General features: G+C 45.3%; 4 protein-coding genes across 6 annotated transcripts; 3 read left to right on the top strand and 1 right to left on the bottom strand.

Annotated features, from left to right (window-relative positions):
* The first annotated feature begins 102 nt into the window (after positions 1 to 102).
* Positions 103 to 3,304, top strand: rbp5 (retinol binding protein 1a, cellular). The gene is made up of 4 exons (XM_080006160.1): positions 103 to 519; positions 1,103 to 1,287; positions 1,600 to 1,701; positions 2,722 to 3,304. Exons 1-4 carry the CDS (start codon positions 444 to 446, stop codon positions 2,773 to 2,775), a joined length of 417 nt encoding a protein of 138 aa, XP_079862286.1. The 5' UTR covers positions 103 to 443; the 3' UTR covers positions 2,776 to 3,304.
* Positions 3,305 to 4,197: 893 nt separating this feature from the next.
* Positions 4,198 to 11,300, bottom strand: LOC307233867 (tumor necrosis factor receptor superfamily member 5). Of its 3 annotated transcripts, none has more exons than XM_080005324.1 (8): positions 11,224 to 11,300; positions 9,842 to 9,967; positions 8,987 to 9,127; positions 8,770 to 8,863; positions 7,707 to 7,783; positions 7,446 to 7,556; positions 4,952 to 5,089; positions 4,198 to 4,593 (listed from the first exon to the last, which is right to left on the bottom strand). In XM_080005324.1, exons 2-8 carry the CDS (start codon positions 9,876 to 9,878, stop codon positions 4,454 to 4,456), a joined length of 738 nt encoding a protein of 245 aa, XP_079861450.1. In that variant the 5' UTR covers positions 9,879 to 9,967; positions 11,224 to 11,300; the 3' UTR covers positions 4,198 to 4,453. The 3 variants fall into 3 exon arrangements, with proteins under 3 accessions (XP_079861450.1, XP_079861448.1, XP_079861449.1); XM_080005322.1 differs by lacking the exon at positions 11,224 to 11,300 and adding an exon at positions 10,111 to 10,340; XM_080005323.1 differs by lacking the exon at positions 11,224 to 11,300 and adding an exon at positions 10,111 to 10,340 and having other exon boundaries at positions 4,198 to 4,507.
* c1s.2 (complement component 1, s subcomponent .2) lies at positions 10,870 to 21,961 on the top strand. Its single transcript, XM_080004769.1, has 23 exons — positions 10,870 to 11,058; positions 11,253 to 11,451; positions 11,587 to 11,767; positions 12,180 to 12,305; positions 12,522 to 12,715; positions 12,982 to 13,132; positions 13,461 to 13,576; positions 13,739 to 13,820; positions 13,955 to 14,086; positions 14,222 to 14,296; positions 14,404 to 15,229; positions 17,142 to 17,337; positions 18,205 to 18,388; positions 18,772 to 18,927; positions 19,081 to 19,286; positions 19,385 to 19,532; positions 19,646 to 19,764; positions 19,899 to 19,977; positions 20,169 to 20,303; positions 20,427 to 20,501; positions 20,635 to 20,840; positions 20,939 to 21,156; positions 21,280 to 21,961. Exons 1-23 carry the CDS (start codon positions 11,045 to 11,047, stop codon positions 21,653 to 21,655), a joined length of 4,194 nt encoding a protein of 1,397 aa, XP_079860895.1. The 5' UTR covers positions 10,870 to 11,044; the 3' UTR covers positions 21,656 to 21,961.
* A 777-nt stretch (positions 21,962 to 22,738) lies between these two features.
* Positions 22,739 to 26,241, top strand: tapbpl (TAP binding protein like; the record flags this gene model as incomplete). The annotated part of the gene is made up of 8 exons (XM_080004768.1): positions 22,739 to 22,787; positions 23,210 to 23,419; positions 23,530 to 23,799; positions 24,005 to 24,208; positions 24,470 to 24,637; positions 24,804 to 24,907; positions 25,052 to 25,280; positions 25,534 to 26,241. The coding sequence occupies 8 exons, from the start codon at positions 22,739 to 22,741 to the stop codon at positions 25,599 to 25,601; spliced, it is 1,302 nt and encodes a 433-aa protein (XP_079860894.1). The 3' UTR covers positions 25,602 to 26,241.
* Positions 26,242 to 27,564: the final 1,323 nt, after the last annotated feature.

Below are 27,564 nucleotides of genomic sequence, written 5' to 3'. Positions count from 1 at the left end.
TGGAGCCTCTGGGAGAGAGTGGAAAGATGGATGAGCCCGCCTCCCTCTCTCCCTCCCCCTCTCGCGGTCCGCCCTCCTCCCCCCCCGGGAGGGGACGGGGCGCCCCATCCATTCTCCGGGGCCTGGGCTCAGCGTGGACGGGGTGGGAGTTTCCAGGAGGGAGTCGCTACGCCCCCGCCCCCGCGCGACCAGGTCCGATCCCCCACCCTTGGTCGGTGCAGCTGCGGTTCGCGCGTCCCACACAAACCGACCCCCCCGACGCGTCCCCGATCCCGTTCACACCAGACGTCCCCGCCGGCTCGTGGTCCCGACGTGATGCGTCTCGCCGCCCGTGGAAATCAACAACAACCACCACAGTAGGAAAAGGAGAAAAAGAGGAAAATACCTGCGGTGACACGAATAATTCCTATTAACTTACCGCGTCCGAGGAAAAGCGGGAAACGATGGCTAAACCAAATTATTCGGGAACTTTTAACATGGTTTCTCAAGACAACATGGACGCCTACCTCGCAGCGCTGGGTACGTTTCTTCTTCTTTGCAGAAAAAAATGATTTTCACTTATTTTTTGGGGTTGGGTTTTTTTTTTTTTTTTTTTTTTTGTTTTTGGTTTGTTTCTTCTTCGCCCGCGTCTCAAAGGTCGGCTCGTTGCCATTGCATCGTCTCATTGAAGCGTTGTTAACGCTGCCACCGCACCGCTGTCCTTTAAACCAGGGGTTCTCAATGTGAGGTCTGGGGGTGGGGGGGTGTCCCTAAAAAGGGCTTCCAGGGGGCGCCCGGCGAAATGAGGAATAGTTAAACCGTTAGAGAACGTGGAATGAATGATTGTTTTGATCCTAGTTTCACTCGTTATTATCCATTTATCATTGTTTATTAATATTGTTTGGTATTAGATTTTGAAGTTTGGACGACATCACATCCAATAAATGAAAGAATCTCCTCGGGGTCGGGGTCCCAGAAGACAAAACCCTATCAAATGCGGGGTCTAAATGCGTATCAGATGTATGAACAAGGCTGAAGAAATCACCGGGACTCACTTCCTGGACGGAGTGTGAACTGTGCCCCGATTTTATTTCTTTCTTCTCTTTTCCTTTTCTCTGGCCAGACATAAATTTTGCCCTGAGGAAGATCGTGTGCCTGCTGAAGCCGAGCAAACAGATAAGCCACGACGTCGCCACCGGCGCCATGGTCATCCGCACCCTGACCACCCTCAAGAACTTCAACATGGATTTCACTCTCGGGAAAGAATTCACTGAAGACCTCGGACCTGTGGACGGACGGACTTGTCAGGTATATAATGTCTGACCACACGTAAGCCCGCCCAACCCCCCACACACACACTTTTAAATGTACATAAATTGACATGGTTTTGAGACTGGTTTTGACCCCCGTGGGAGCCTTCCACTGCCCATTAAAGTGCTCAAGCAGACCGCGATATTAAAATGCCTCTCTGTGATCCTATCGAGACACCTCGGCTGATTTGCAATGCCTCTCATCCCCTCCGCCGCCCGCTGAGTCCCCCATTCTACATACGGCCCATTCCACATACGGATGCACCGCAGTGATCGAGGATCTGTGTTCTTTCTTTTATTTTTTTTGCAGACAACGGTGGACTGGGAAGGAGACAAGCTGCTGTGCGTGCAGCGAGGGGAGAAGGAGGGACGGGGCTGGACTCACTGGCTGGAGGACAACATGCTGCACTTGGTGAGGACGGAGGGTGGACACGGACAGATGGGCGGAGGGTGGAGTAAGGAAAGGAAGTGAATGGGGGAGAGCTACCGGCAGTGGAAACGACATGCAAATCAGTGGATCAGAGATTTGGAAGTTAATGAGGAGGACGATACATTCGTATCAGAGCTCTAACTCTGCCGGTTTGACTTATCGCGTCTCGGCGACGTGATCAGTTGAATATCAAAGGGAGTTGATGGGAGCCTACCGACGGGATTTAATGGCGCCGGTCTGCATATAGTAGGTATAGTAGTATACCTACTAAAGTATACCATATAGTAGTAGGTAATCTACAACCTTACAGGGGTAAGGTTGTAGATTACCAGTAAACACTGATTAACATTCGAAACAAACCCCATTGTTCCGCCGATTAGCTCCGTCCGCATTTGTAATCCTCCACGGCGGCAAAGCGAGGGAGGGGAACGTGTGTTGTCGATCTGGTGTCGAATTCCAGAAACCTTGAAGAAACGCTTCACAAGCAGCAGCGGAGGAGCCAATGAGAGCGCGAGAGGAAACCAGGGGAGGAGGAGGAGGTGTAATGTCAAAGCGCATATGGAATGCACTATATTAAAATAAAGGAATATGAGGTGTTTTCATTGTGCTTCACCGTTTAGGACATCATTTATAATAATAATGTATTTATGATGATCGACCTCCAACCGCAGAATTAATCCGTGAAGTCCGCGTTTCTCCTCCAGATTTACACGATGCCCTTTTTTTTCTTCCGTCGGCGCAAAATACATGAGCAGGCGCGCAACCGCAGCAGCGAACCTTTCTTCATTATTAAGCGAAGTCACTGGGGAAAATACCCAAGTCGCGCCGAGTCTCCAGTGTGTTTGTGGGAGACAGCTACCGCCCGTAACTTCTCTTTTGAGGGGTGTTTTGGTTTGTGAATCAGTTAAGCCGGCCCCCCCCATATGGTCAACCCCCGCCCCGGTTTCCCTTTTGTTCCGTCCGCTGCCCTTCCCTTGACCCCCGTTTTTTCCCTCTCTGCAGGAGATGAGAGTGGAAGGTGTGGTTGCCAGGCAAGTCTTCAAGAAAGCCGACTGAGTCGTTGGAGAGGGGCCTCAAGGTTTTTGTTTTTTATTCCATTCGGAAACAGAGAATAGGCCGGGGCTAGTTATAATAATGCTGTAATTTTTTTAATTTTAATCAATGTTTTTGACATTACCCGATGGTTACAATCCAAGACTGTGTGTCATTGATATACACTGTGTGTGTGTGTGTGTATGAGGTCGAGGAGAAATCTACAGACACAGAATTATTCCGAGATAATGGTACTTTAAAGGTGATATACTGATCAGACGTTACAGAGATTACATGTACTTGCTCAATGCTCATATTGCACTATCACAGTTCACAATGTGATGACAAAAATGTTTGTGCTCCATCGTCAAAACTTTTAAATACATCTCAGTTTGATGTGACAAATTAGGCCTAAACAGTGTTATGTGCCACTAAATTATTTCCTCCCTTTGTCCTGTATTTCATCCACCACTTTCGAGTGAATGGATCGTGAATAAAACCTGAAGGATTGGCTTGAGATATTGCAGGCATTAAAAACAAACTTTGGTGTGAGCATTTTTGTTCTTGGTGTGATGTCGTGTTCTCGGTTCCATGATTTCCAGGCTTTTCCACGGGTGCGTTATATGGCGACTACATTTTTTTTTTTTTTTAATGGGATTTCCTTTCGGTTTGACACACAAATGCTGCTCCGAGGCATCATCAACCCGAAGCTTTAATGCGTGAACAAAGGACTTGTTGTCATGGTTTTTAAATATCAGTTTACACCTGACAAACAGCTCCCTTGTCCTACGGAGGGTCCATTAAATTGCCGCGAGCGGCTTTTGGGATAATCTGCATTTAAATGAATGTGTTGTCGCAGGAACAATGGAGTTTGTGTTTGGTGCGATGGGGGTTCTGATCTTAAAAGACACAATTTGGCCCCAAAGCCCTCACTGTGACAGCATTTGTCAGCAACGGACCGTGTTAGAGGAATTATTGCGAAAAAGCCTTCAAAGCAATGCAATTTGTGTAATGAAAGGAATGACCCGCTGGCGCAGTTGTCACGGAAACACGAAAAAAACCTAAAGCTCACCTCCGGCGTGGGATGCAGGTAAGTCTGAGCCGGTAGCTCTCGCAGTCCTTCAGGGGGCAGCAGACACGGCGTGTGATGTAGGTAAGTCTGAGCCGGTAGCTCTCGCAGTCCTTCAGGGGGCAGCAGATGCGTGTTTACCACCCGAAGCGCCTGACATCCCATTTTCCCCCGGCATGGACCGGAGTTAAGACTGTTCTGAATCACCCTCTCCACGCGGTAGAAAAAGACGGTGTGAAAACTCCAGGTTCAGAAAGTGAAAGGTGTGCCGTGTTTTGGCTCCAGTCCTACACTGATCTCACTCATTAGTTGGACCTCTGCATTACCGATAATGAGCACGTGGTTTTCAAACAAATCCTGGAGAAGATTCAAGAGGTTTATTTGTCACATACATATACATACGAGCATACATATATGTAGTGAAATTACATCGCAACGCACACAGAGATTATGCACAAGTACAGTATTACTTTCTGAACCTGGACCCCCCACACACACGCACATTTTTTTTCTTCCTCAGAAACATTTATCATTCCCCACATCCGTCTGAGGGGATAGCTCAGTTCCTTCCTTTATCTTTGCGCTTTGGTTTTCCACGCAGCTCCACCGTGCGATATATCCCCGAGGGTGGAGCTACACCCCACTCCACTCGTCCTCCTGCGGCTCCGGGTGGATTCCCAGGGAGTCCTTTAAAAAGTAAAGTGCTTTCCCGTTGATGGTTTCACTCGCCGCCACCGGGAACGATCCAGGCATGACGCTTTTCACCAAATCCACTGGGGACGCGGGAAGAAATCGACACTCAACTCTGTGGCCGTTTCTCAGCCTCATGTGGTCGTACCGTAAAAGTATTTATTTTCAGACATGCTGTACTGCTATATTAACCGTATCGGTTGACATAGTGTTGCTGTAATCACTGTCAACATTTGTGTGGACAAGTACAGTTTTTTGTTTGATTTGACGGTTCATAACTAATGTCGACAGTCGAAGGCTGTCGTAGAAAATCAGTAATTTGTGGGTCAGTAGGAACCCGGAATGGACATTTGCACATGAATCTGTGTTAAAGCTTATCAGAGAAGTAGCATAGTATTTGAAAAATAGGCGTCATTAAGCGAACACATTAAACTGAGTCACCTGTGGCAAAGTGGCTGGGCCCATTCTCTCCCCCTTTCTCCGGGCTGGTTTCTTGGCCGTAGTAGTTCATCGCTGGTAAAGGATGTATGTGGGTTTCTGACACGGGCTCCACCGGATCCTGAGGAACACTGAAGAAGGCTTTAAGCCACAGACAACAGTACAGAATAGGAACGTTACCTCACATACACCACACATTAATCTTCTTAATTACTGTAAGAGGGCCTCAGGAATTACCCCAATCACCATCCACATTGATCGATAGATAGATGGATAGATAGAGGGAAATTGCAACGTCAGCTCACATCAAAAACAATAGGCATAATAATGATAATAAGCAATATACTAAAAATGTGAAAATATAAAAATTGGGGAAAAGGTGGAATATACGATAAACCTCACAATTAACTACACAATAAGGTACATTAAAAATGGAGACAACGGGAAATAAACCTGAACATTTTCAAGCAGGATTTCAACAGTAAAACACAATAATAAAAAACAATAGTTAACAGTAAACATACACCTCTGTTTAATTAATACACCTCTGTATTAAAAAATTCACATTTCTGGTTGTTGCACAAATGTTTCTGTCTGTTCATTTGTCTGTGTTTGATCGGTATCTCCGGGCAAAGGTTTTGGCTACATCAATGAAATACAAATAATATAATATACTGTGAAGTCAGGCTGTTGCCATCTGGATTGACCTTTAAACAACACAAACATATTATCGTCAAATTGGCAGCAGCAGCAGAATGGTTTGTTATCATAATTTACCCAGTGAGTTGGTTTATGCCACTACACTGGCGGGTGACCGCACCACCGTCCGGTGGTGACGTGAATTAGGGGTCCAGCCCCGCCTGTTGCTATTGTTAATGAAAAACTGACGTCAGTAGTCTATGGATGTCATGGATCTGCTGCACTCACTGATGAAAGGAATAAAATGTGTATTCAGGGCAGTTCCTTACAGGTGCTACGACGAAGAAATCGTTGCGCACAGGCGCAAGTTGAGTACAAACACCACGGGAGTCACGAACCCAAACCTTGCCAAGATACTGTCAAGCCCAGAGGTAATCACGATGGGACTTTAACTAAAGGAATATAATTACAAACTCTTACGAACCATACAGAGTTACAAAGTGACAGGTACTATTTTACCAGAAGACAGCTTCATTAAACAAAGCACAGCATATTAAAAGTCATACTGTATAGAGATGCGCTTCTGAGGACAACTGACATGCACTAGAGTAAGTTCTACAAAATAAAATCCCAATAACATCACTGTCAGAAGTTATAGACATTCCAGAGATAGCAATGTATACAATCTTCCTGAATTATAATTCTGATCGCAGTTATCTTATCTTTATATTGAGCCTTAAGAAGACTGAATTCAAGTGAATAAAGTCCTTTTTGATTCAAATATTTGTACATTTGAGTTTATTTCTAGGTTTATAAAATACATTATTATTGTGAAGGCAGTTTTCTTTTGATTTACAAAGCGAAATAAAATAATTGTGTTCCCCAAAATGGATGAATAATAGTGATAAATAATCGTGATCACAACATTTGAATAAAATAATGCGATTATTGTTACAGAAATTAAAGGGTCGGTTCAATCTGCAATTTGTCAGTCGGTGGTTTCAAATAAAGAGGCAGACAGACGTTGGTTTTAGCTTGTACAAGGGTCGGATCAGAGACGTGCTCAAGAGCAGCTCCCTGAGATGAATAGTTTATTTTAGGGCGGCAGAAATCTTAAATAGCCAGTTTGACGTCACGGTTTTGTGCGTGCTCAGGTTATGGCGAAACTGCCACGTATAAAAACCGTAGGAAACCCCCCCACAGCAGCACACGCCGCCCGACCATAGAATTACACCGTAGCCAGGCCGGAACGAATTAACCTCTGCAGTCACAACACACTATAGAGAGCCAAAGCACACTCGTCCATTGATCCATAACGAAGAGCCGACTACCCTGGAATCTGCTGCCTGAAGCTATATTTTTTACTAAGTATTTCTTATTATGAGTGAACAGCTGTCTGGTTGAGTGTTCAGCAGGATGTGGCTTTGTATTTGACGGTATCTACGTAATTCCCCTGAAAGTAGTTTTGGGGTTTCTGTGAGCAAAGCTCTATGCAACACTAGTTCCATCTACGCAATTAATGCTTTCTCAAAATGAGATAATATCAGGTGTTGGATACATTTTCTTAGGCTTTAATGGTGCGCAGTAAAAAAAAACAGTGCTATATGGCCCAGCCCCAGTCGCCTGATGATTTCCTGATATTGCACAACTCAACCCTAGCTCTGTGCGGATTGGTTTCTACAAAATCTTAATTGACGTTTGTCTCCCACCTACACGTTTCACTTTACGTGGAAATTGCTTTTGATCTCTGAAAGAGGAAACTGTGGGAGTACTCTGGTCTGACACGAAGAGGTGACCCCATACGGTCCAAACTTTGAAGCGCAGACGGAACACCCCTACACTGCGACGAAGGCTGTACCTGTTCCACGCGATCTGCGCTTTGTTCTCCAGAAGATGACGCCCAGCAGGACGAGGAGCAGCATCATCGCGAATCCTGCCCAAATGCCCGTGGACAACTTCCAGGGACACGCTGGAGAACAGGGCGAGCGGGGGCGCATTGGTCATCAACAGTCAACTTCATGAGAATGATGTCATGTTCTGCCCCAGTTGCGAAACCGAACAGCACAATGACAGTTTTCAATTCAATCGAAAAACTAATTTGTATTCATTGGAAACTTACAACATTTTAAATGACCACAGACGTTATCAGCATATGAGCTTCCAGGAACTTTAAGCTCCCTCCTTTGGGCCTCACAACTGAAACAGACGGCGTTGAACCATGTTACAGCATTGCACTGAAGAAGGACTGTTGAAGAAGACATTTACCAAAATCCTATTTAGATTGTCCCTAAAACTTAAAGCCGATGGAAGAAAAGTCATGAGACAGCCAGTGTTGTATAGTTAAAGGAAGAGATTATTTTGAGTGATTTGAATGAGTCAATTCTTAAGATTATCTTGGTAAAATCGAATACAGGCCGATTGCCTTAGGATGAATATCCTGATGAAAACAGCCATATCTACCTTATGACTTAATTCATTTATTTACACTCCACGGACCGCTTGTCCTGTCATTGACATTCTGTCTTATCTTAACTTCCTTACTTGTACTCACTACTTCAATACATTCCATATCACAATCAGCAAAGGATTGGTTAGGCCTGTAACCACAGTAACGCATATACTGTATGTGTGAAATAGAGCAGAATTGTATAAATCCAGATTAAAACATTATCAGGGAAGTTTCAAACATTAATCCGGGGGTTTCATGAACCTTTCTATCATTACATTTATACTTCTTTCTTCGTGTAGAGCCAGAAGAAGCAGCCCGGCTGCCATTTTTTAACTTTAGGATTGTTTCAGTGCTTACCTAAGATTGCATTCCAAACTTGGGATATTATTAAATTGGGACACTTCTGTAATAGTCAAATTCTTATCATACTGTATGGTTAGGAAAGATGCTTCTACCAAAAATCCTGAATGACACACCCTAAACTGGGATATGGTGGGATTTCAGACTTATGAAAGTTCTGCAATGTCCAATCATGAGTATAAATAAAAGCTTTATTTTAAAATTATTATTATTATTATTATTATTATTATTATTGTTGTTGTTGTTATTATTAGAAGTATTATTATTAATAAAACTACTACTACTACTACTACTACTACTAATAATAATAATAATAATAATAATAATGACAACAACAACAATAATATTAACAGTATAAATGACCCAAGCTGACCTGGTGTGTTTCCAACAAGGTGAGCTGTAATCTGACACGTTACTGAAGGTCCCATTTACACACGGAGAGCAGACGGTGTCATTCTGGTGAGAGGCTGGAAACATATTTGATCAATTGTTAGTTTTGGACAAGCCTTGCGACGGGTAGATCTACGGTTGCGGTTGTTGTTGTCATTCAGCCGTTGTTTTCATGGTATATGTCGTGTCGCTTCGCTCACCATTGACTTTTACCCCCTCGCCCACGGCGCAGGTGGTCACAGGTAGGCAGTAAAGACACTGAAGGTTATTGCAGTAGAATCCAGTGTCACACTCACACACAGTGTCCGCATGAGGCATACACTGAACCTTCTTATGTTTTTCTGGAAAGAGAGAAGTATCGGGTTATGACAGCACATCTAAAATTCAGGATATTTTATTTTCTATTTCCCTAGTGTCAGTATTTAAAGTGAAAATCCATAACATTGTCTGTGTTGGGTCGATGACCCTCCAAGTCCCAGATTTCCATTAGAAACTGCAGGGTTTCGCAGTCCCCCCCCCCCCAACATCTGGGTTTACCCTCGTCTTCGCTCTAAGACGGTCTCTTTCTATCTCCAAAGTATGCCTTCTTCCGGCCCATTGATTTATTCGTTTTTTTTCTTGGTCACTTGACGTGGAAGGGATATGTACCCACTGTCACATCGACAGTTGACTGACCACAACTCGCTTTGCTGCTTTATCCGACCCCGCCCCCAACGGTGAGAATGGCATATACGTAGAAGAGCACATACATAATACAAAGATGGCTGTTTCTGAAATGGCTGTTTCTTAAAAATGTACCACCTTAAAAAATGATCAAATGAGGCAGGTTAAAGGATTGTCTTGACAAGATAATCCTAGGGATTACCACTTTCATTAAGTCATTAATTACCCATACTTAGAGGATGAGATATCACCCATTTGAAGCATGGGAAAGAGGAGGAGGAGACGTGTATTTGTGTGTGTTTTTTGTGTGTGTGTGTGTGTGTGTGTGTGTGTGTGTGTGTGTGTGTGTGTGTGTGTGTGTGTGTGAGCGCCCATATATGTGCATCACTTACCGTGAGTGCAGGACCTGCATATAATACATTCTCTCATGTAGTTTTCTTTGGCTGTGTGCTGGCCCGGGGGGCACGCCGCACACTGAGTCTTGTTTTCGCCGTCACAGTCTCGGCGAACATAACTTCCTGATGGGGAGGATGAGACAAAAGTTTGGCTTGAAGGGGTCTCTATCATTTTCAAAGTCTGTGAAGAAAAAAATGAAGGAACGAAGGAGGGAAGGAAGGAGCGGTGAAAGTGAGCGGGGCAGCAACAGTAAAGTCCGACTGACCTGCGGGACAAAGATCACAGCACCTCCCCGAATCTGGCAAATAGTACTTCCTACTTTTGCACTTCATCATTATCATTATTACGATTATTTTCAGCCCGTCGGACCAAAGGCCCCTACGGCTTTTTCTGAGCCCTCCCGAACGGCGGTCACCTGCGTGCCTAACAATCCTTCATGCCACCACGAATACGATCACTGACTGCTCATGTTCCCCGCTGCGTCCTCTCGTCTGGGTTTTCTGTCGGAACCTGTCGCGTCGTTTTCTATTCCTACTCAGTGGAAAACCCCGGTGACCCTCATCCGCTGCTGTTGCCGCCCCCTCCGTCTCGCTCTCTCTCTCTCTCTCTCTCTCTCTCTCTCTCTCTCTCTCTCTCTCTCTCTCTCTCTCTCTCTCTCTCTCCCTCCCTCCCTCCCTCACTTCCTCCCCCTCCCTCGCTGTCTTCCGGCCTTGTCCTCTATCAGAGGGCAGCTCACCGATTTGGATCTGTATGTGACCGTAACTGCAGCACCGAGGTACCTTGTTCTCCATGGGCTGATACATAACCCCCCCCCCCCAAAAAAAACCCCCACCAGCGAGAACAATGAAGCGCTTCCTGTCTTTTGTGCGTCCCTTCCTTTCCTCGCAAACCTCCGTTTCCAGGCCTGGTCAGGAATGTTCCTCAGCTGTCTATCTAGGGGACGTGGAGAGAACCACGGACAGCGTGCATTTGACATCCCTCACTCTGACCCCTTCTCCCCTGTTAATCGCGCCCGTGAGAGCGATCGTGTAAAAGAAAAAAAAAAAAAAAAGAAAAAGAAAAAACGGATGTTATAAAATGCTTACACTGGCATTACCAAAGCGACAGACGAGGAAATAAAAGCCAGAGAATCAAAATTACCAGAAGAAAGGGGGAAGGAGAGGCTGTAGGCAGAGCGAGGGAGATCTGATCGGATCGCCATGTTGGGATTAAGGTGGGCTTGAGTTTTTGCCTTTATAGCTCTTTAAAACAGACGCATTTTTAACAAGGCGTTTACAAAACAGACAGGCGAAATGCAGTTTTATGTTTTGGGGTTTTGTTTTTTTTAACGCACCCGTTGGTTGTTTCTGCCTTCTCCTGAATCCTTCCTCTCCCTCACCTTTCCTTCGACCGCCCTCCGTGACTCAGCCTCTGCCTCCTGCTTCTGGCGACTGGGGCCGACTCCCACCTGTCGGGGTGGGTGGAGTCCCCGGGGTACCCGCACGGCTACCAGCCCTTCTCCAGTCTGAACTGGAGCCGGTGCGCCCCGCCGGGCTACACCCTTTCTCTCACGCTCACGCACTTGGACGTGGAGGAAAGCCAAGGCTGCGAGAGCGACGCCATAGAGGTCAGTACGGCCGAAGAGACAACGTCCCATCTATACGTCTGTGTTTTGCGGTCGTTCTGATTAAAGTCTCTTCCGTGGCCCCAAAGGGGATCGAGTGGCGCTGAAATGACTTGAAATTGTCCCCCCCTAACCTAGATATTTTCCAAAAAAAACTTGGTTGCGGTTCTCTGCGGCAAAAGGACGTTTGAGGAGCTGGAGTCGGATGTGAACCCATGGCTCTACTCGTCCCCGGGGTCCTGCCTCTCTCTGGCGTTCCGCTCGGACTACTCCAACCCCAGGAGGCAGACGGGATTCAGAGGGTTCTACACTGTGCAGGGTGAGGGGGAAACGACCGCAAAGCAGGGTTTTCCTGGACTTTGGGCGAACGCGCTCCTCTTCTTGTTGTTTCGGCGTCTGTCGCTGTGCGTGCATGTGATTGTGGTACTGATAAAAAAAAAAAAAAAAAGTTTCCACTCCATCGAAGAAGAATCCATCCTGTCCCGCACAAAGGAATATAAAACATGTTTCATTATAATAGCTACGAAAAAGGTGTGTTTTGATTAAAAATACAACGCTCCTATATGTGAAACGAAATCAATCTGACTGATTGTATCGCGATTAATTTGAGTGATTCATAGAAGTGTTCAAAGCTGTCACATGATTTGAGATGACACATGACAAATCCGAGAAATGCTTCAAATATGGTGATTCAAAAAAAATTTTTTTTTCAACTTCCGTTTTTCACCCAGACGTTGACGAATGCGAGCAACAGTCCGACAGAAGGTGTACCCAATTCTGTCACAACTACGTCGGCGGTTACTACTGCTCCTGTCGCCGCGGTTACGAGCTGGAAGCTGACGAGCACACCTGCACAGGTAAGCCCCGCCCCCGAGAAACAGCCCGAATTCATGGTGGGGACGAAGAAGAAGCGAAACTAGCGAGGAGGAAGACTAAGTCGGTGGTTGAAAAGCAAAGTCAAAGAGGGTGAGTAAACCGGACGTGGACGGATGATGAGGATGGAAGGGCGGGGGCGGGATGAAGGGCGGACAACCCACAGGGTCTCACGAGGCCGATGCGTCCCCCCACCGCAGCGCACTGCAGCGAGGACCTGTCGGGGTTGAAGCCGGGTCGCTTCTCCAGCCCCGCCCGGCCGGGTCCTTACCCGGAGCACTCCCGCTGCTCCTACACCCTGTCCGTGGAGGAGGGGCTGCAGGTGGAGCTGAGCTTCTCTGACGACTTTGACATCCAGCAGGGCCTCGATGGACAGTGCATAGACTCACTGACGGTAGGTGGCTTCACCGACTACGCCAAACACATAGAAGTAGATGTTTCAAAATCAGGGCAGCATTAGTAGCATATTACTACCATAAATACCATATTGTAAAATCCCAAATAAAAGAATAAAGAAGGAACAAAGAGAAAGGCAGTAGTACCTGTATAGGGTTAAAGCAATCGCTAAAGGACACGCTTCGCTGTCGTGGGAGTTGTTCTGAAGAAACGTAAAAGGTCCTTTTGACCCATTTTGACTTTTGTCCTTTCTTTTGCTTGCAGGTTGAATCGCCCATGGGGATTCTTGGTCCTTTTTGTGGTCGAGTGCCTCCCGCTTCTCCATTACTCACGCACTCAAATTCTATTCGCATCAGATTCACCTCGGATGGAGATGGCTCCAACAACGGATTCACTGGCTTCTATAGGACCAGAGGTGCAGCGGACTGTACACCATATGATTTAAAATCCGGGCATCTTTGCTGTCTAATACAGTGATTCTCAACTTGTGGGCCGTGGCCCCCTTACTGGCCCAAGGGTACTGCAAGTGGGCCACTAAATCACTGGCAAAACATAAAAGATTTTTATAAAAATATATATTTTTACATTATTATATTATATATATTATATTTATTTATATAAAAAATATATAAAAACGTCTGTCATATTTTTAACAAACATACATAACAGTAAACAATTTGAAGCTAATAGTTTGTTTATTCGTATAAAGCTAATAAGACCAATATACTAAATGTTATTTGCAGTCCAGTCCTGTTCAGGAGTGGTCACCGCACATTCTGCTGTGGAACCCCAGCGCAAAGAACATCACCATGGCGCCTCGGTGACGGTTACTTGTGATATCGGTCACGCTGCTGTTACGGTGAGTTCTTCAGAGGCTTTTTTAGCACTATGCAAAAGTTTCCATTTTCCATTTTGAAAACCGAGGGTGCGAATAGATTTGGGGTGAACATTAAAAGCATTCCAGCAAACATGCTAAATGTTCCATTCTGTACTAAACATGTTCTCTTTTTCATACTTTAAGGCAGAAGACGCTGTGAGTATGGCACAATATTCGACGACGTGCCAGAAATCAGGCAAATGGAGTCCAAAATACGACTGTCAGCGTAAGTCAACAATCAATAGCTGCCAGATTCTTTTATATATATATATTTATTTGTGAATCATACGTTGTATTTTGCTAAGTGTAGCTCCCGGTGTATCTATTGTGATTGTAATGTGGTTGGCGTTTCCCCACTAGCTGTGAACTGTGGATATCCAGACATCGCAAGGGGTGACATCCTTCAGCTGGCCAGCTCAGAACTCAGGACTCTGTTCGGAGACAGGATTCAGTTCAAGTGTAGCTCTCACTACTACACGCTGGAAGGCAGCGGTGACTAGCACACACTCGCACAAATGCACGAAAACTATATTTCCTGTTGACAATGTGTGAATTAAGAAGAAAGCACTGCGTCATATCGTATTCCTTTTAATCGCCTCACCACCGGCGGTATCCCCTACCTTTCAGACACGTATGTCTGTGATGCCAGCGGTTTGTGGGTGTCAATAGACGGGAAAAGGGAGCTTCCCAGGTGCATCGAGGGTAGGCCTTCACCATTTCTTTTAACAATCCTGACATAAATCATCAGTTAATTTGATGCTATGTGATGTTTCGCTGGGTTTCTAACCACCTCGCCGTGTGTTTTCCAGTGTGTGGGAAGCCTGAAAGTGACATTCTAAGTCCAGGCATGATATTGGGGGGCGAGAAAGCAGAACCGGGGGAAATCCCGTGGCAGCTCTTCATGAGAGGACCGCCAAGAGGAGCAGCATCGCTGATCAGTGACCGCTGGGCGCTGACGGCGGCTCACGTCGTGGACGGCGTCGATCACCCGCACCTCTACGGCGGACTGCTCAATGCATCCACGGCGCACAATTTGTCGCCCCAGGTAGCCCTTCTAGACGTTCAGAAAGTCATCATTCACCCCCGCTATCAGAGGGGTACCAATAGGAACCGCCTTAATTTCGACAACGACATTGCTCTCATCAGAATGGCGTCCAGGGTCACACTAGGGCCGAAGCTCCTCCCCGTTTGTCTTCCCGAAAGGGCCGAAAGTGGCTTGCGAGAAGGTCAACTTGGCTCCGTCTCCGGTTGGGGGAAGACAGAGATGAGCTTTGTGAGCCAAATATTAAGATACGCTCACATCTCTGTCTACCCCCTCAGTACCTGTCGGAACACGCCCACCTCCAATAACCAGCGCATGGTTTTTACCGAAAACTTTTTCTGTGCTGGGGCAGAGGGCAAGGATAGCTGCAAGGGCGACAGCGGGGGTCCATTTGTGATACCCATGTTGGGATACGGGAACAAGAACAACAACGGGCCGTATCGTCTGGAGGGGATCGTGTCGTGGGGAGCCAGCTGTAAAAAGGCCAGGGATCAAACTGAGTTAATTGGTTATTACACGAAAGTGAATAATTATTTGGACTGGATTAACGACACGATAAACAAAGTAGAGAAGGAGGAAAGGATGATGAAAAGGTAAAACTTCGGTCAGTGCATTTTTTATTTTTTGCTTTGGCCTAGAAAACTGATGATCAACAAACTTGAGTAAATAACTTCAATCAGCAGATGTCACTTATTAACAAAGTGGAAACGTAACAGAATGATGTTTCCCAGACAAATTCATTGTCTTTATTAATTGTTTTAAATCATATAAATCATATATTAAAAAAAATACAATGCAGGTAAGAAAAGTTAGCACAGGGGGTTATTTTGTGCGTTTCGGGTGCCATGACAGTACATTCCAAGACATTGAAACAAGAAATTTGACGGGAAGCGATCGTGACCCTTCACGGTCTAAAATTGATGACCCCAAATCTCAAAATAAGTATGATATTTACCTTTTTTAATGAAATGCAATTTTGTATAATTGTATTCACTTATTCTCACCGGTTTTTTTTTATTTACTTCATTCTTTTAATCATTTGATTATTCTACTTTGTGAATTGATATAAATAGTTTGCTTTGCTTTTATCATGACTGATGACGGCCTTTTAACGTAACGCACTTTGAGTTACATGTCGTGTATGAAAGGTGCTCTACAAATAAAGGTTATTACAACAAAAAGTCAACAAGTTTCAGCTTCAACCGATTCTGTGAAGACCAGTGCTGTCATTGGCCTTCAGCCTGCCCAGGTTTAAGCCTCTTTCATAGGTTAAAGACTTTGTAAAGTACCGAAAAAAAAAGAAAAAACTCCCTGTGGCCCAGTACACGGGCCTCGCGATTAATGACGTCTTTACATTTAATTTTAACTGTCGTTGTTCAAAGATTTTAGGAGACCAAATGATCCCCGTTCATTCGAGTATTGTGAGCATTCAGACCGTATTTGTCCCAGGTCCATGTTTTCCTTCCACTCTGCAAAATAAGGAAACAGGCGGTTTAAAAACAAAACACCCCAAGATCTATTTACAGTACACTTGGACATGAGACAACCTTTTTTTTTTTTTTTTACCCCCGATATAAATGACAATAATGAACGACTTCCACCCTGATCAGATATACGGAGCTACATTGTACTTTAAAATATTGAAATCCAAAGATCTTTGATGTGAATGTGATCATGTGACAATCATCCCAAATGCAATAATAAATAAAATAATAATAATAATTCTATCTATCTATCTATCTATCTATCTATCTATCTATCTATCTATCTATCTATCTATCTATCTATCTATCTATCTATCTATCTATCTATCTACTGTTTATATAATTAATGTAGCTCTTTATATTAGAAAGGTAGTGAATAATATGGCAACTGAGAGTGTTTGCCATTGTATTATAGATAGTGTGACTCAAAAACACAATTTGTTTTTTTTTCATAGCTTCCAAGAGTGGTTAACTGATAGCAAACTCGGGCTTTTATTTGTTTTTATCCTGGCCAAACAAGGTGGATCTCTGGCTCTCACACTGTTGCCCAACACTGGAAAATTTAAGACCGAATGACTCATTTACCAAGACGTAGGGCAAACCTGATCCCACAGCCCTGACAATCTGCTCAATCACAGATTTATCTATCCCGAGATGGGTTGGAAAAGCTGGATCATTTGGTGAGTTTATTTTGTGTAACTAGTGTGACTAGCCATGACAGTTTGATGGGGGGGGGGGGGGGAAGATAAATCTGAAACCATACTTTGTCATATCGTGACGCTGTTCCTCTGTTCAACTACGATGGCGGCGTTGAACTGTTGTTGTTGTCGTTTGTTCTGAACATACTTTCCCCGACGAGCGTATTAATTCCTTCGGCGACGCAAGGTGAGAAGAACGAGACGCGACGACGCGGCGGTTACGACACCCGTGCGATTGCCTCAGGGTTGTTTTGGCGCGACCGGCGGCTCGTCCGGTCACCACAAGACAAACAGATCCAACTCCGCCCCCGTGACCGTTTCAGGCTCCTCTGCGCGGCGGCGTGCGAGGGCGAGTCCCCCATGCGCGGCACGGTCCAGTCGCCCGGCTTCCCCGCGCCCTACGCCCCCAACCTGCTGCAGCGGTGGAACCTCAGCGCCCCCGAGGGCCACCGCCTGCAGCTCACCTTCACCCACCTGGACCTGGAGGCTTCGGCGGGCTGCGCTTACGACGCCGTCACGGTCTGAAGCACACAAAGCAGGGCACGAACGAGCGTTCCAAGATATGTACGTCACACTGTTTTTACTCCAACCTTCTTCTTTCCCCCCCCCCCCCTTCTTCTACTTCTCCCCCTTCTTCACTTTCCTCTTGTTCTCTTTCCTTTCCTTCTGCTCCTCCACTTTCTCCTCTTCCTTCTTCTTCTTCTTCTTCTTCTTCTCCTCCTTCTGCTCCTTCACTTTCTCCCCCTCGTCTTCTTCTTCTTCTACTCCTACTTCTCCTTCTCCTCCCTCGCCTTCTTTTTCTTCTTCTTCTTCTCCCCTTTCTCTTCCCTTTCCTTCTCCTCCTTCTTCTTCGTCTTTTTCTTCTTCTTCTTCTTCTTCTCCCCCCTCTCCTCATTTTCCTTTTGCTCCTTCTTCTTCTTCACTTTCTTCTCTTCCTCCTCCCTCTCCCCTCCTTCTTCCTCTCCTCCTCCTCCCTCTTCTTCTCCTTCTTCTTCTCTTCCTCCCTGTTCTTCTTCTTCTTCTTCTCCCCTTCTCTTCATTTTCCTTCTGCTCCTTCTTCTTCTTCTTCACTTTCTCCTCTTCCTCTTCTTCTCCTCCTCCCTCTCCCCCTCCTTCTCCTTTCTTCCTCTCCTCCTCCTCCTCCTCCTCCTCCTCCTCCTCCTCCTTCTTCTCCTCCTCCTCCCTCTTCTTCTCCTTCTTCTTCTCTTCCTCCCTGTTCTTCTTCTTCTTCTTCTCCCCTTCTCTTCATTTTCCTTCTGCTCCTTCTTCTTCTTCTTCACTTTCTTCTCTTCCTCTTCTTCTCCTCCTCCCTCTCCCCCTCCTTCTCCTTTCTTCCTCTCCTCCTCCTCCTCCTCCTTCTTCTTCGCCTTCTCCCTCACCTGTCAGGTTCTCGCTGGTGAGAAGGTGTTGGGGATGTTCTGCGGGCAGGAGAATGCGGCAGCAGGACACCACCCGGGGGAGCGTTCCATCCTGTCCCCGGGCGCCCGGCTCAGCCTGCTCTTCCACACCGACGAGACCGACCAACAGCAGCAGCAGCACATCGGCTTCTCCGCTCACTACCAGGCCATAGGTAGACGGAACACTTTGGAACCACACTGGGGGCTAGGTCAGGTAACTCCGCCCAAAAACACCACAAGGTCCCAAAGGTATGACCGGAGACAATGCAGCCGTTACCTTTGGAACGCGGCGTTTTTCGGCCTGAAATATCTGTAATTATGTGTCGGCGCTTCACGAAGAAAAAGATTAAAAAAGAAACAACTTTAGTTAAACTCCGCAGCCTCGTTGGGCAAAACAAGCTTCGGACGCTAAAACGGGAACCCCATCCTCGCCCGGAGGCAGGCTGCAGGCCTGCGCTCCGTCAGGTGGCGCCGCCTATCGCCGGCTGTCGCGTCTGACCCGAGCCATCTCTCTCTCTCTCTCTCTCTCCACCGCCGCGCGTCTCCTTTTCGTTAGACATCAACGAGTGTTTGCAGCCGGACGACGCCGACGCCGACGCCGACGACGACTGGAATCCGCCCTGCGCGCAGATCTGCCACAACACCCTCGGCTCGTACCTCTGCTCCTGTCACCATGGCTACGAGCTCCGGCCGGACCAGCGCAACTGTGCGCGTGAGTGAGAACACGGGTGTTTTATGTCCGGTGTGAGGGGGCTCCACCGATCGCTGGTGCTGTTATATGTTATATAGCGAGACTGAGAGGCTTTGTTGTCCGGTTGAGACGTTGCGCGGTGCTAACTCGGTACGTGAACTCGCCGTTTCCCAGTATCCTGTGGGGGCGGCACGTTCGACGAGCCTGAGGGACACCTGTCCAGCCCGGGGTACCCCGATCCCTCCCCTCATGGGCTGTCCTGCCAGTATTTCATCTCAGTAGAACCCGGATTCACCATCACCCTGAGCTTCGCCGGGGACTTTCACGTCGACATGGGGGACAGCCAGCAGGGCTCCAACTGTTCCTCTCATTGGCTGCAGGTAACAGCCTTGGTTAATGTGTGTGTGTGTGTGTGTGTGTGTGGGTGGCGGGGTTGCAATTCATTGTTTTGAAATGTTATTTTCCTTTCGTCGCCAAGCTGACCATCCCAGAAAGGGAGCCCACGAAGCTCTGCGGGGCGAGTAGTCCGGGCGTGATAGCTACATACTCCAACAGGGTCACACTGGACTTCCACACGGACTGGGCCGGGGTGAGCGGAGGCTGGAGCCTGGACTACAGCACCCAACGTGAGGTCACGGAGGCCGGGGACAGTTCCACGTGGTGCAACATGTCAATTAAACTTTCGTTTCGTTGCGTTTCGAATCGATTTTGAATTGTCTGTTGCCCCTTTGTTTGTCAGGGGAGAGGTGTCCGCTGCCTAATGCTGTGGCCAACGGCAGGGTGACGCCCGCCTTCGCAGAGTATTTCTACAGGGACTACATTCACGTTCTCTGTGACCAAGGATACATGCTGACGATGGTGAGATCAAGTATTTTCTCCCGCCGTCAACAGTCGACTTGGTTTTTCCTCTATGTTTTGTGACATAATAAAATGTGACAACCTCGATATATAGTCGGTCACACGTATCTCTACCCCCCCCCCCCCCGTGTCAGGATGGATTGGAGATAAACAGTTACTCTTCCATGTGTCAGAGAAATGGTCGGTGGCACCGCCCTCTCCCAAAATGCCAGAGTAAGTTGTTGTTTTTTTTTTACCTCTTTGTCTGCTGTGATTCAATCAGTTCGATACGAGATTCCGGAAGTTTAAAGCGATGTACTGTATATCGTCCAGCACAACGGCTTTGGCGGGACAGCAAATGACATTTTCTCTCTCTCTCTCTCTCTCTCTCTCTCTCTCTCTCGCTCTCGCTCTCTCTTCTGCAGTCGTGCGTTGTGCCGAGCCTGAGCCGCTGCGCAACGGAGACGTGACGTTTGTATCCGGCTCGGAAAATCAATATCTTTCCGTTATCCAGTATCGCTGCCATGAGCCGTTTTACGCTCTGCTCGGCGGAGTGAATGGTGAGACATTTATTTGATTAGGCTGCAAACATTTTTTTTTTTTTTTTTTTAAACAATTACCGATAAATATTTCATCTAAAAGGTTATAAGTCTGTTTAATTGATACGTCTGTCTGATCGACAGTGGTTTACAAATGTGCCGCGGACAGAAAGTGGAGAGACAGTTACGATATTCCTGTCGTTCCCACGTGTATACCAGGTATTGTGTCCATTTCATGATTATCTTGCGTGAAAACCGAAAGCCTGCCCACACTTTTGTGCTTTATGTCAACTCACCCTTGTGAATTTGAATCGCAGATGCCTTCACGCTTTGTTGTCCGCTGCGTCCTCAGTTTGCGGGGTGCCCCAGGAGCGGGGCACCGGATTCCAGAAGCTGATGGGGGGCAGCACCGCCCCAGACAACTCCATCCCCTGGCAGGTGATGCTGAGTGTGGCGGGAAGGAGAGCGGGAGGCATGGTGGTGGCAGAGCGCTGGGTTATGACCGCGGCTCATAACCTGGTGCACGACGGCAACATTGTGGATAAGGAGGTGGTGCGGGTGAGTGGGACGTATGTATATCTCACGCGCGTAGTCCGTCCCCGTGAGGTCGGGCGTTCGTACATCGCCGGCAGGTTGATTGTCCTTCAACGTTTCAGGTTTACGCGGGAAATAATAACGTCAAAGCGCTGACCGCGCTTCCGCCTGCGCCCGCCGCCTCCCTCCACGTCCACGACAGCTACAGCAACCCCAACAAAGTCGACTTCAACAATGACATCGCCTTGATCAGGCTGCAACATCCGCTCACCTTCAATGCGTCTATCATGCCGATCTGCTTGCCGCCGGAGGGAGTGCAGTACCTCACCCAGGAAGTGGGGTAAAAGTATTTTCAGCGCGTATGAGTTGTGCTTTCCAAATATTCGATGGGTCTTGTGGCTTTCTTTAACTTTACATGGATATAAACAATATATTCCTTTTAACCGAATTTCCCCTTTTCCAGGTTAGTCTCCGGCTTTGGCGTTACAGTAGAGGATGGAATACAGAAAATCACCGACAGACTTAGGTTTACGTCCCTGCCTGTGGTGGAACAGGAGGTTTGCAGAAACTCTGTCAATGTGCTGAGGCGAATATTCAGGAAGGCCATACCGATTGTGACGGATAATATGTTCTGCGCTGGAGTCCCTGAGGCCGGGGACGACACCTGCCAGGGAGACAGCGGGAGTGCATTTGCCTTGAAGAGAAACGGACGATACTTGGCCGCAGGGATTGTCAGCTGGGGCGTGGACTGTGCGCATCCCGGCAGATATGGAATGTACACCAGAGTCGGAAACTATCTTAGCTGGATTAACAAGACCATGGAGGAAAACAATATATAATTTGATGATGATAACGTTAAGGTTCGGAAAACAAAGCAAAACAAACAAATGAAGTATATGTTGAGATCATTTGTCCTATTCATTCCCTGTTTTGCTTTTCTGAGTGTTTCTGAGTGTGCGCACATGTGAACAGCTGTGCCATGATGTTTTATGTTTCAAAATAATAATAGTCCTCAAGATTACAATGAAATTTTATATTTTGACCTTGCCATAGTGTGTAATAAACTACATACGCTGCATTACACGGAGCTATGGTAAAATACATTAAAAGCCATCATTAGTGGAGTTCAGTAACTAAGTCTGATGAAACATGAAAACAATGACAATAAAATGTATGTATGAAATAATATATTTCTTTCTGCGGGCTCCCTATTCCATCCATATTGTCATACTACGCCCTCGAGTGGCACAAAATGAGCGCAACACTTTGTTACGCCGAGCGCCCACGCGGGACCGCTGTCGGATGACGTCATCAGAGTGGTTGCGCGGTCGTCTTGTCGCAAAAGCCGCAGCGTAAAAATGCCGCAAATGTGGTTAAATCACACCCCAGATTGAAGTAGACAAAGCGACTCACTTTAAATATCGGCATTACTATTCATGAATATCCCCCATATTTTTATATCTCTTGTTTTTCTTTTTTTTTCCTCCACCGTGCCGTTAAAAAAAACGTTTAAATCAACTTTAAATGATTATTATATTATTATATTATTATTATTATCATGCATTTAATTTCATTTATTCATACATTTCCCACGTATCTTTCTATTTATCATTGTTCTTTCTTCCTCTCCACCGTGCTGTCATTGGCAGCGCACGCACAAACTTTCGCTTTCGTTCTGCGCCGAGCTGCAGTAAAGACGCACCTCCCGCACCATCTCTGGTCCATTTTATCGGTAATATTGGTTCTATTCGTGTACCGATGGGATTTTGTGCAACTACCCATTTCATGATTATAGAAATTGGGCTTGCGCTTCGAGTAGCCTAGTTAGAGCCGAGGCTTTTTGGCACCAAGTGAGACAATCAAAAGTGAAAGTAGTAGCTTACAAAGAATATTTTATTTTTGTATTTGTGAATTACCCGAAGATGCTTCAAGTCCTCTTGTTTACGGGATACTTCATGATATCAGTTTCCGGTAATAATCAATTATCTCTGCACACACTAACAACACTGTCTGTAAATCCTTAAAATGTAATTAAATTACGTTTTACAAATATTAGGACTTAAATGTTGTTAAATAGCCTTAGATTGCAATTTATGAGTTCGAAATATCAACATAAACATAAACATTGTTTAATCTTAACTTAAACATTCTTAATCTTATCTGAATCTGTACCTAAATTCTTCCGCATAAAAGTCTAATAATTACCTGCAAAACTCTATTTTGTCTTGGAAAGTGTTAAATATAACTCCCTGATACCTGCAGACACCCTCGAGTACCATCTCATGACATGGAATATCTTTCATCCGGTTACTATTTATTATTAAAAGGCTTTCCATTTCATTTTTGAAATGTTATTTATTTATTTATTTATCTATTTTTTTTTTTTTTTTTAGCTGAAGGAGGTGTGGATGTGGTGTTGTCCTGCACCCTGGTGGAGGAGGCCAGAGGGCTGGGTGAAATGAGAGGCGGCGCTCTCGAGAGGACTCCTGCTACACTGGTGCTGAGGGGAGCAGCAGTTGCCCCGGACCAGCTCCTGGAAACCCTCCCTCCCTTCATCGCACCTACGGATCCTGACCCGGAAGCTATCCTCATCGAGGCAAAAGGTGACTGCATGTCCTTCAATTGCATTTACCAAAAAATCATAATAAATGGAATCATTGATTAACTTCTCCCATGTGTCACCCTTCTTCTTTTTTGTTTTGTTTTACTCTAGTGTCATCCCCTCAAATTCCAGATGGGGACCTGCTGCTCCATGCGGACTGCGACGAAAAGGAGGTGGAGTGTGAAATAAGCAGCTACTCCCCGCAACTTTATGGCATCCCGAATGAATCATCCCCGGCCCATTTCATCGTCTCCCTGCAAATTAAGGGCGGTGGTCTCAGCATGTCACTAATGCTGCAGACTCTGGGCGTCGAAGGATCGACTCTGACACAGGGAAGGCTGGGTCTGCCCCTCAGCCAGACAGGCTCTCTGCTCACTCAGGGTGAGGTCATGAGGGTGATATCCCCTATGTTAAATACGCACACAAGAAAAAAAACCCCAACTGAAATATATATCTGTTCTTTAATGAAACATATCCTGTCATATTAAATAGTTATAAAAGATAGAAGTGTGCTCTATTATTTTACTACTCTGCTAGTGTTCCGAAACACTAATTCCTCTCACTATTCATCCTCTGCACCCACCAGTGGTGTTCCTGGTGTTTTCCAAAGAACCGTCGGTTTCTGCTCCCCTAAACGGTGATACCGTTCTCAACTGCGGCTTCCGACAGCAGGAAACCTCCCTGGCGGAGGAGGTGAGCGTCGAGTGGCGGGTGCAGCATCATGGAGAAGGACGCAAAGTTCTCAATATGAGGACAGGGCTGAGCGATGTGGAGGAGAGGGTGGATGCAGGTATCTCATCAGCGTCACCTGCAAGAACACTCAAACACACACACACAAAAGGCCTCTGACTTCATTGCTGTTTATAAAACTACAATAATGTAAATATAAGCATAAAGCATTGTTAAATAAATAAGAAATTTCATTTATAATACATATAGTGTCTGTATGTAACAAATTGCGGCCCAAAAAGATAGTAAATCTAAAAAGAAATTACATTTAATTCTGGCATCAAATTGGGAAGCTCTTTTACGATTGCCATTTCCCTTGCAGTGCAGGTAGATAGGGAGGGCTCCAGTGTTGACGTCGCCCTGCTGGTTGAAGAGGGTAATGCATCGGTGACCCTGAGGAAGCTGAAGGTTTCGGATGAAGGCAGCTACATCTGCACAGTGGATGTTGGCCTTTTCAATGTTCAGCAGGTCATACAGCTCAGTGTCTCCCGTGAGTCTTCCTCTTGACATCGCATGTGTTGTATATAGATATGTTCAATGTTGGAAAAAGAAAATCTCGGCCCCTCTTCTTCCAGACCGATTACTCTATGGTCTAATTTCTCATCGATATTCTTAAAATAAGATTTTATTTATAATGATCTCCTTTTTCCTTCTAGAGCCGCCCCGTGTTTCACTCTCCGAGGAGAAGTTGGTTTTTCAGACTGAGATGCCCCAGAAATTGACCTGCCATTGCAAAAAATATTACCCACTGGATGCCAAGGTCCTTAGTTAATAACTCATCATGAGTAAAGTAACCAGCAATTCCCCTGCTGTGAAATGCCATAAAACATGACTTATTTAGCCTGCCAAACCGGTACAAGACCATTAATATGGTCCGCTATCTTGGTTTTCTTCTGGTTTTCAGATGGAGTGGCTATCCCTCTCTCCTGCAGACACAGAGTCTACAGTCCTGCAGCATCACAACTCTCTTTCCAGCCATCGGCAGCACAGAGATGGGACCTTTTCTCTGTCATCTCACCTCAACCTGGTTCCCTTCAGCTTCTCACCCGGAACTACCATCATCTGCAGGGTGTCGCACCTCGCCATGCCCAGCCCTGTCTCTGTCAGCCTGGTAGTGGAAAAACCTGAGCCAGGTAATTGTACATGTAATAATAATAATAATAATAATAATAATAATAATAACAATAACAACAATAATAAACCTCATCCGTATATCACCTTTCAAACAAAGTGCAGTCCAAAGTGTTTCATTTAACATCTTTACACATTGAATAACAACAGGGTGAGAATAACGAAAGGCCTTGTGTGCAAGAGTAACCTGTTATGTGCAAGAGCCATCTTAACTGTTGGAAACACTAGTGCTCTATGTGTTCTTGTTCTTGACAGATTCCTACTGGATGGTTGTGGGTTTCCTGACGACTACGGTGGTTTTCTTCTACCAGGTCATGAGATGAGGCTGGTGGACATCAAAATTAAGTTCTATTTTTCAATTTTCTATCTTTTTGTCTGCCACAGTACACTTTTTAACAATGAAATATTCCCATGGCACACCACTATCGTGTTAACCACTAAAAACGTCACAAGACGTACACATACTGCAGAATTGTGCTTATTATTATGGCATACTCTCAGTGATTCAAGACTTGCAAACGATTCATTCGTAGAGATCAAAAAATAATTGTGCCATGGGAGAAAAAAAGGTTGGAAACACTGTTGTAAACTATACAGATTGTGCCTTTTCATATTGCTCTTGAGTTCAGGTCCTCTTATTATGGTTATATTTTGCATCTTAGGTTACAATAAATACAGAACTTCAACTGCAGGAAAGGATAAAATTATAACTGCGTCCCCAGAGACATTAAAACTAACAGTTCAGAATTTAGAATCTGAGAAGACTTAACAATATTTTTCAACAATTTTGTATTAATTTCACATATTAATCATCCCATTGATTGTTTGCACCTATTCATTGTGAATCTAATTTATTTGTGTGGCTGCAGCATGAAGTCATAAGTAATATATTTCATGACATGAGGGTGTGCCTTCCAGAACGTCCATGAAAACTATAACGTCCTGCTGTAAATTGTGATGCAGATGTGCTTCGAAGTGAAATCACAATAATGTTTGGATTAAATAAAAAAAATTGACCTTTGACCTTGAGTCAAAAGAGAGATGTCAGAAAATGGTGTAGAGTGCTCCTACGACAGAGAGAACGGTGTAAAGTGCCCTCTAGGTTGCCTCCACGATAGAGAAAACATTATAAAATGCCCTCTATAGTGCCCATACGATAGAGAAAACAACGTTAAGTGCCCTAAAATAGAGAAAACGTTATAAAGTGTCCTCTCGAGCAATGGTTCTCAAGTCCAAGGGGTCGCAAGGTAATTGAGGGGGGTCGTGGGATGGTGGTTGAAAAAAGAAATTCTCATATAATATGCCTATTTTTTTGCAATAATATAATTTTTTAAGATGCCTTTCCCATCAAATATCATACAGTGATATAATTTTCTCATTAAAGGCAAAACTGGCTGCGTGAGTGGTGAGTAAGCGTGGATTCTGCCTGAAAAAAAAAAAAAAAAAAGTTGGCTAAAGAAAAAAAGTCAGCTGACCTATGTACAGGTGTTCAGCCATATTGTGTCATCCCGTCTGATTGTGTGACCACATGTCTGTGTTGTTTGGCTTTATTTCATGAACGTCATAATAAATGATTGCAAATAATCTCTGAAAGAAAATCTGAAAATGAGAAAAAGGGCACTTTCCACCAGTGTAAGGGGGGAAGGTCCACATTTCGAATAAATCTGAAGCACCATTTCCTGCAATCTAGGGCTTTCAAATAGGGTTTTGAAGTATGGAGGGGATGCAATCCTCTCATGGAAGGTTTTAACCTGAGACCCTAAATCACAATTTTCTGCAAATCATAGCCTTCAAATAGGGAGGGCAGGATATGGTTGCATTTTTCTGCAATATTGCAGCATTTGCTCTAAGAAAGGGGGATCCTATGGGGCACTTCATAACACTTTCCCTTGTCTAGGGGCACCTACAGGGCACATATACACATTTCCTATTATCAACAATTAACAGAACCATTTATTCACATACACAAATACATACACATATATGAATTTTTCAACTAGACACACACGTATTTCTTGTTTGCTGCACCCGTTGAAGGCTTTATTTTCTCGTATCAACCCTAGGGTCACCTCCTCACATTTACTGTCAACCTTTTAAGGCCGCAGCCCCAAAAAATTTAATTTGGAGCTGCACGGACTAAAAAACCGACAACCTGCTCCAAGTCAGACAAATAACAAAGCAAATTGCAAAAAAAAAAAATATATATATATACATATACATGTATATATATATATATATATATAAATGGAAAAAAAAAGAACACTGTGCGAAACCAAAGTGGAGGAC

Source organism: Zeus faber (genome assembly GCF_960531495.2).
Source record: "Zeus faber genome assembly, chromosome: 8".
NCBI classification, from domain to species: Eukaryota; Metazoa; Chordata; class Actinopteri; order Zeiformes; family Zeidae; genus Zeus; species Zeus faber.
The sequence above is the reverse complement of the archived record's forward strand: the minus strand, read 5'-3'. Positions and strand labels throughout refer to the sequence as shown.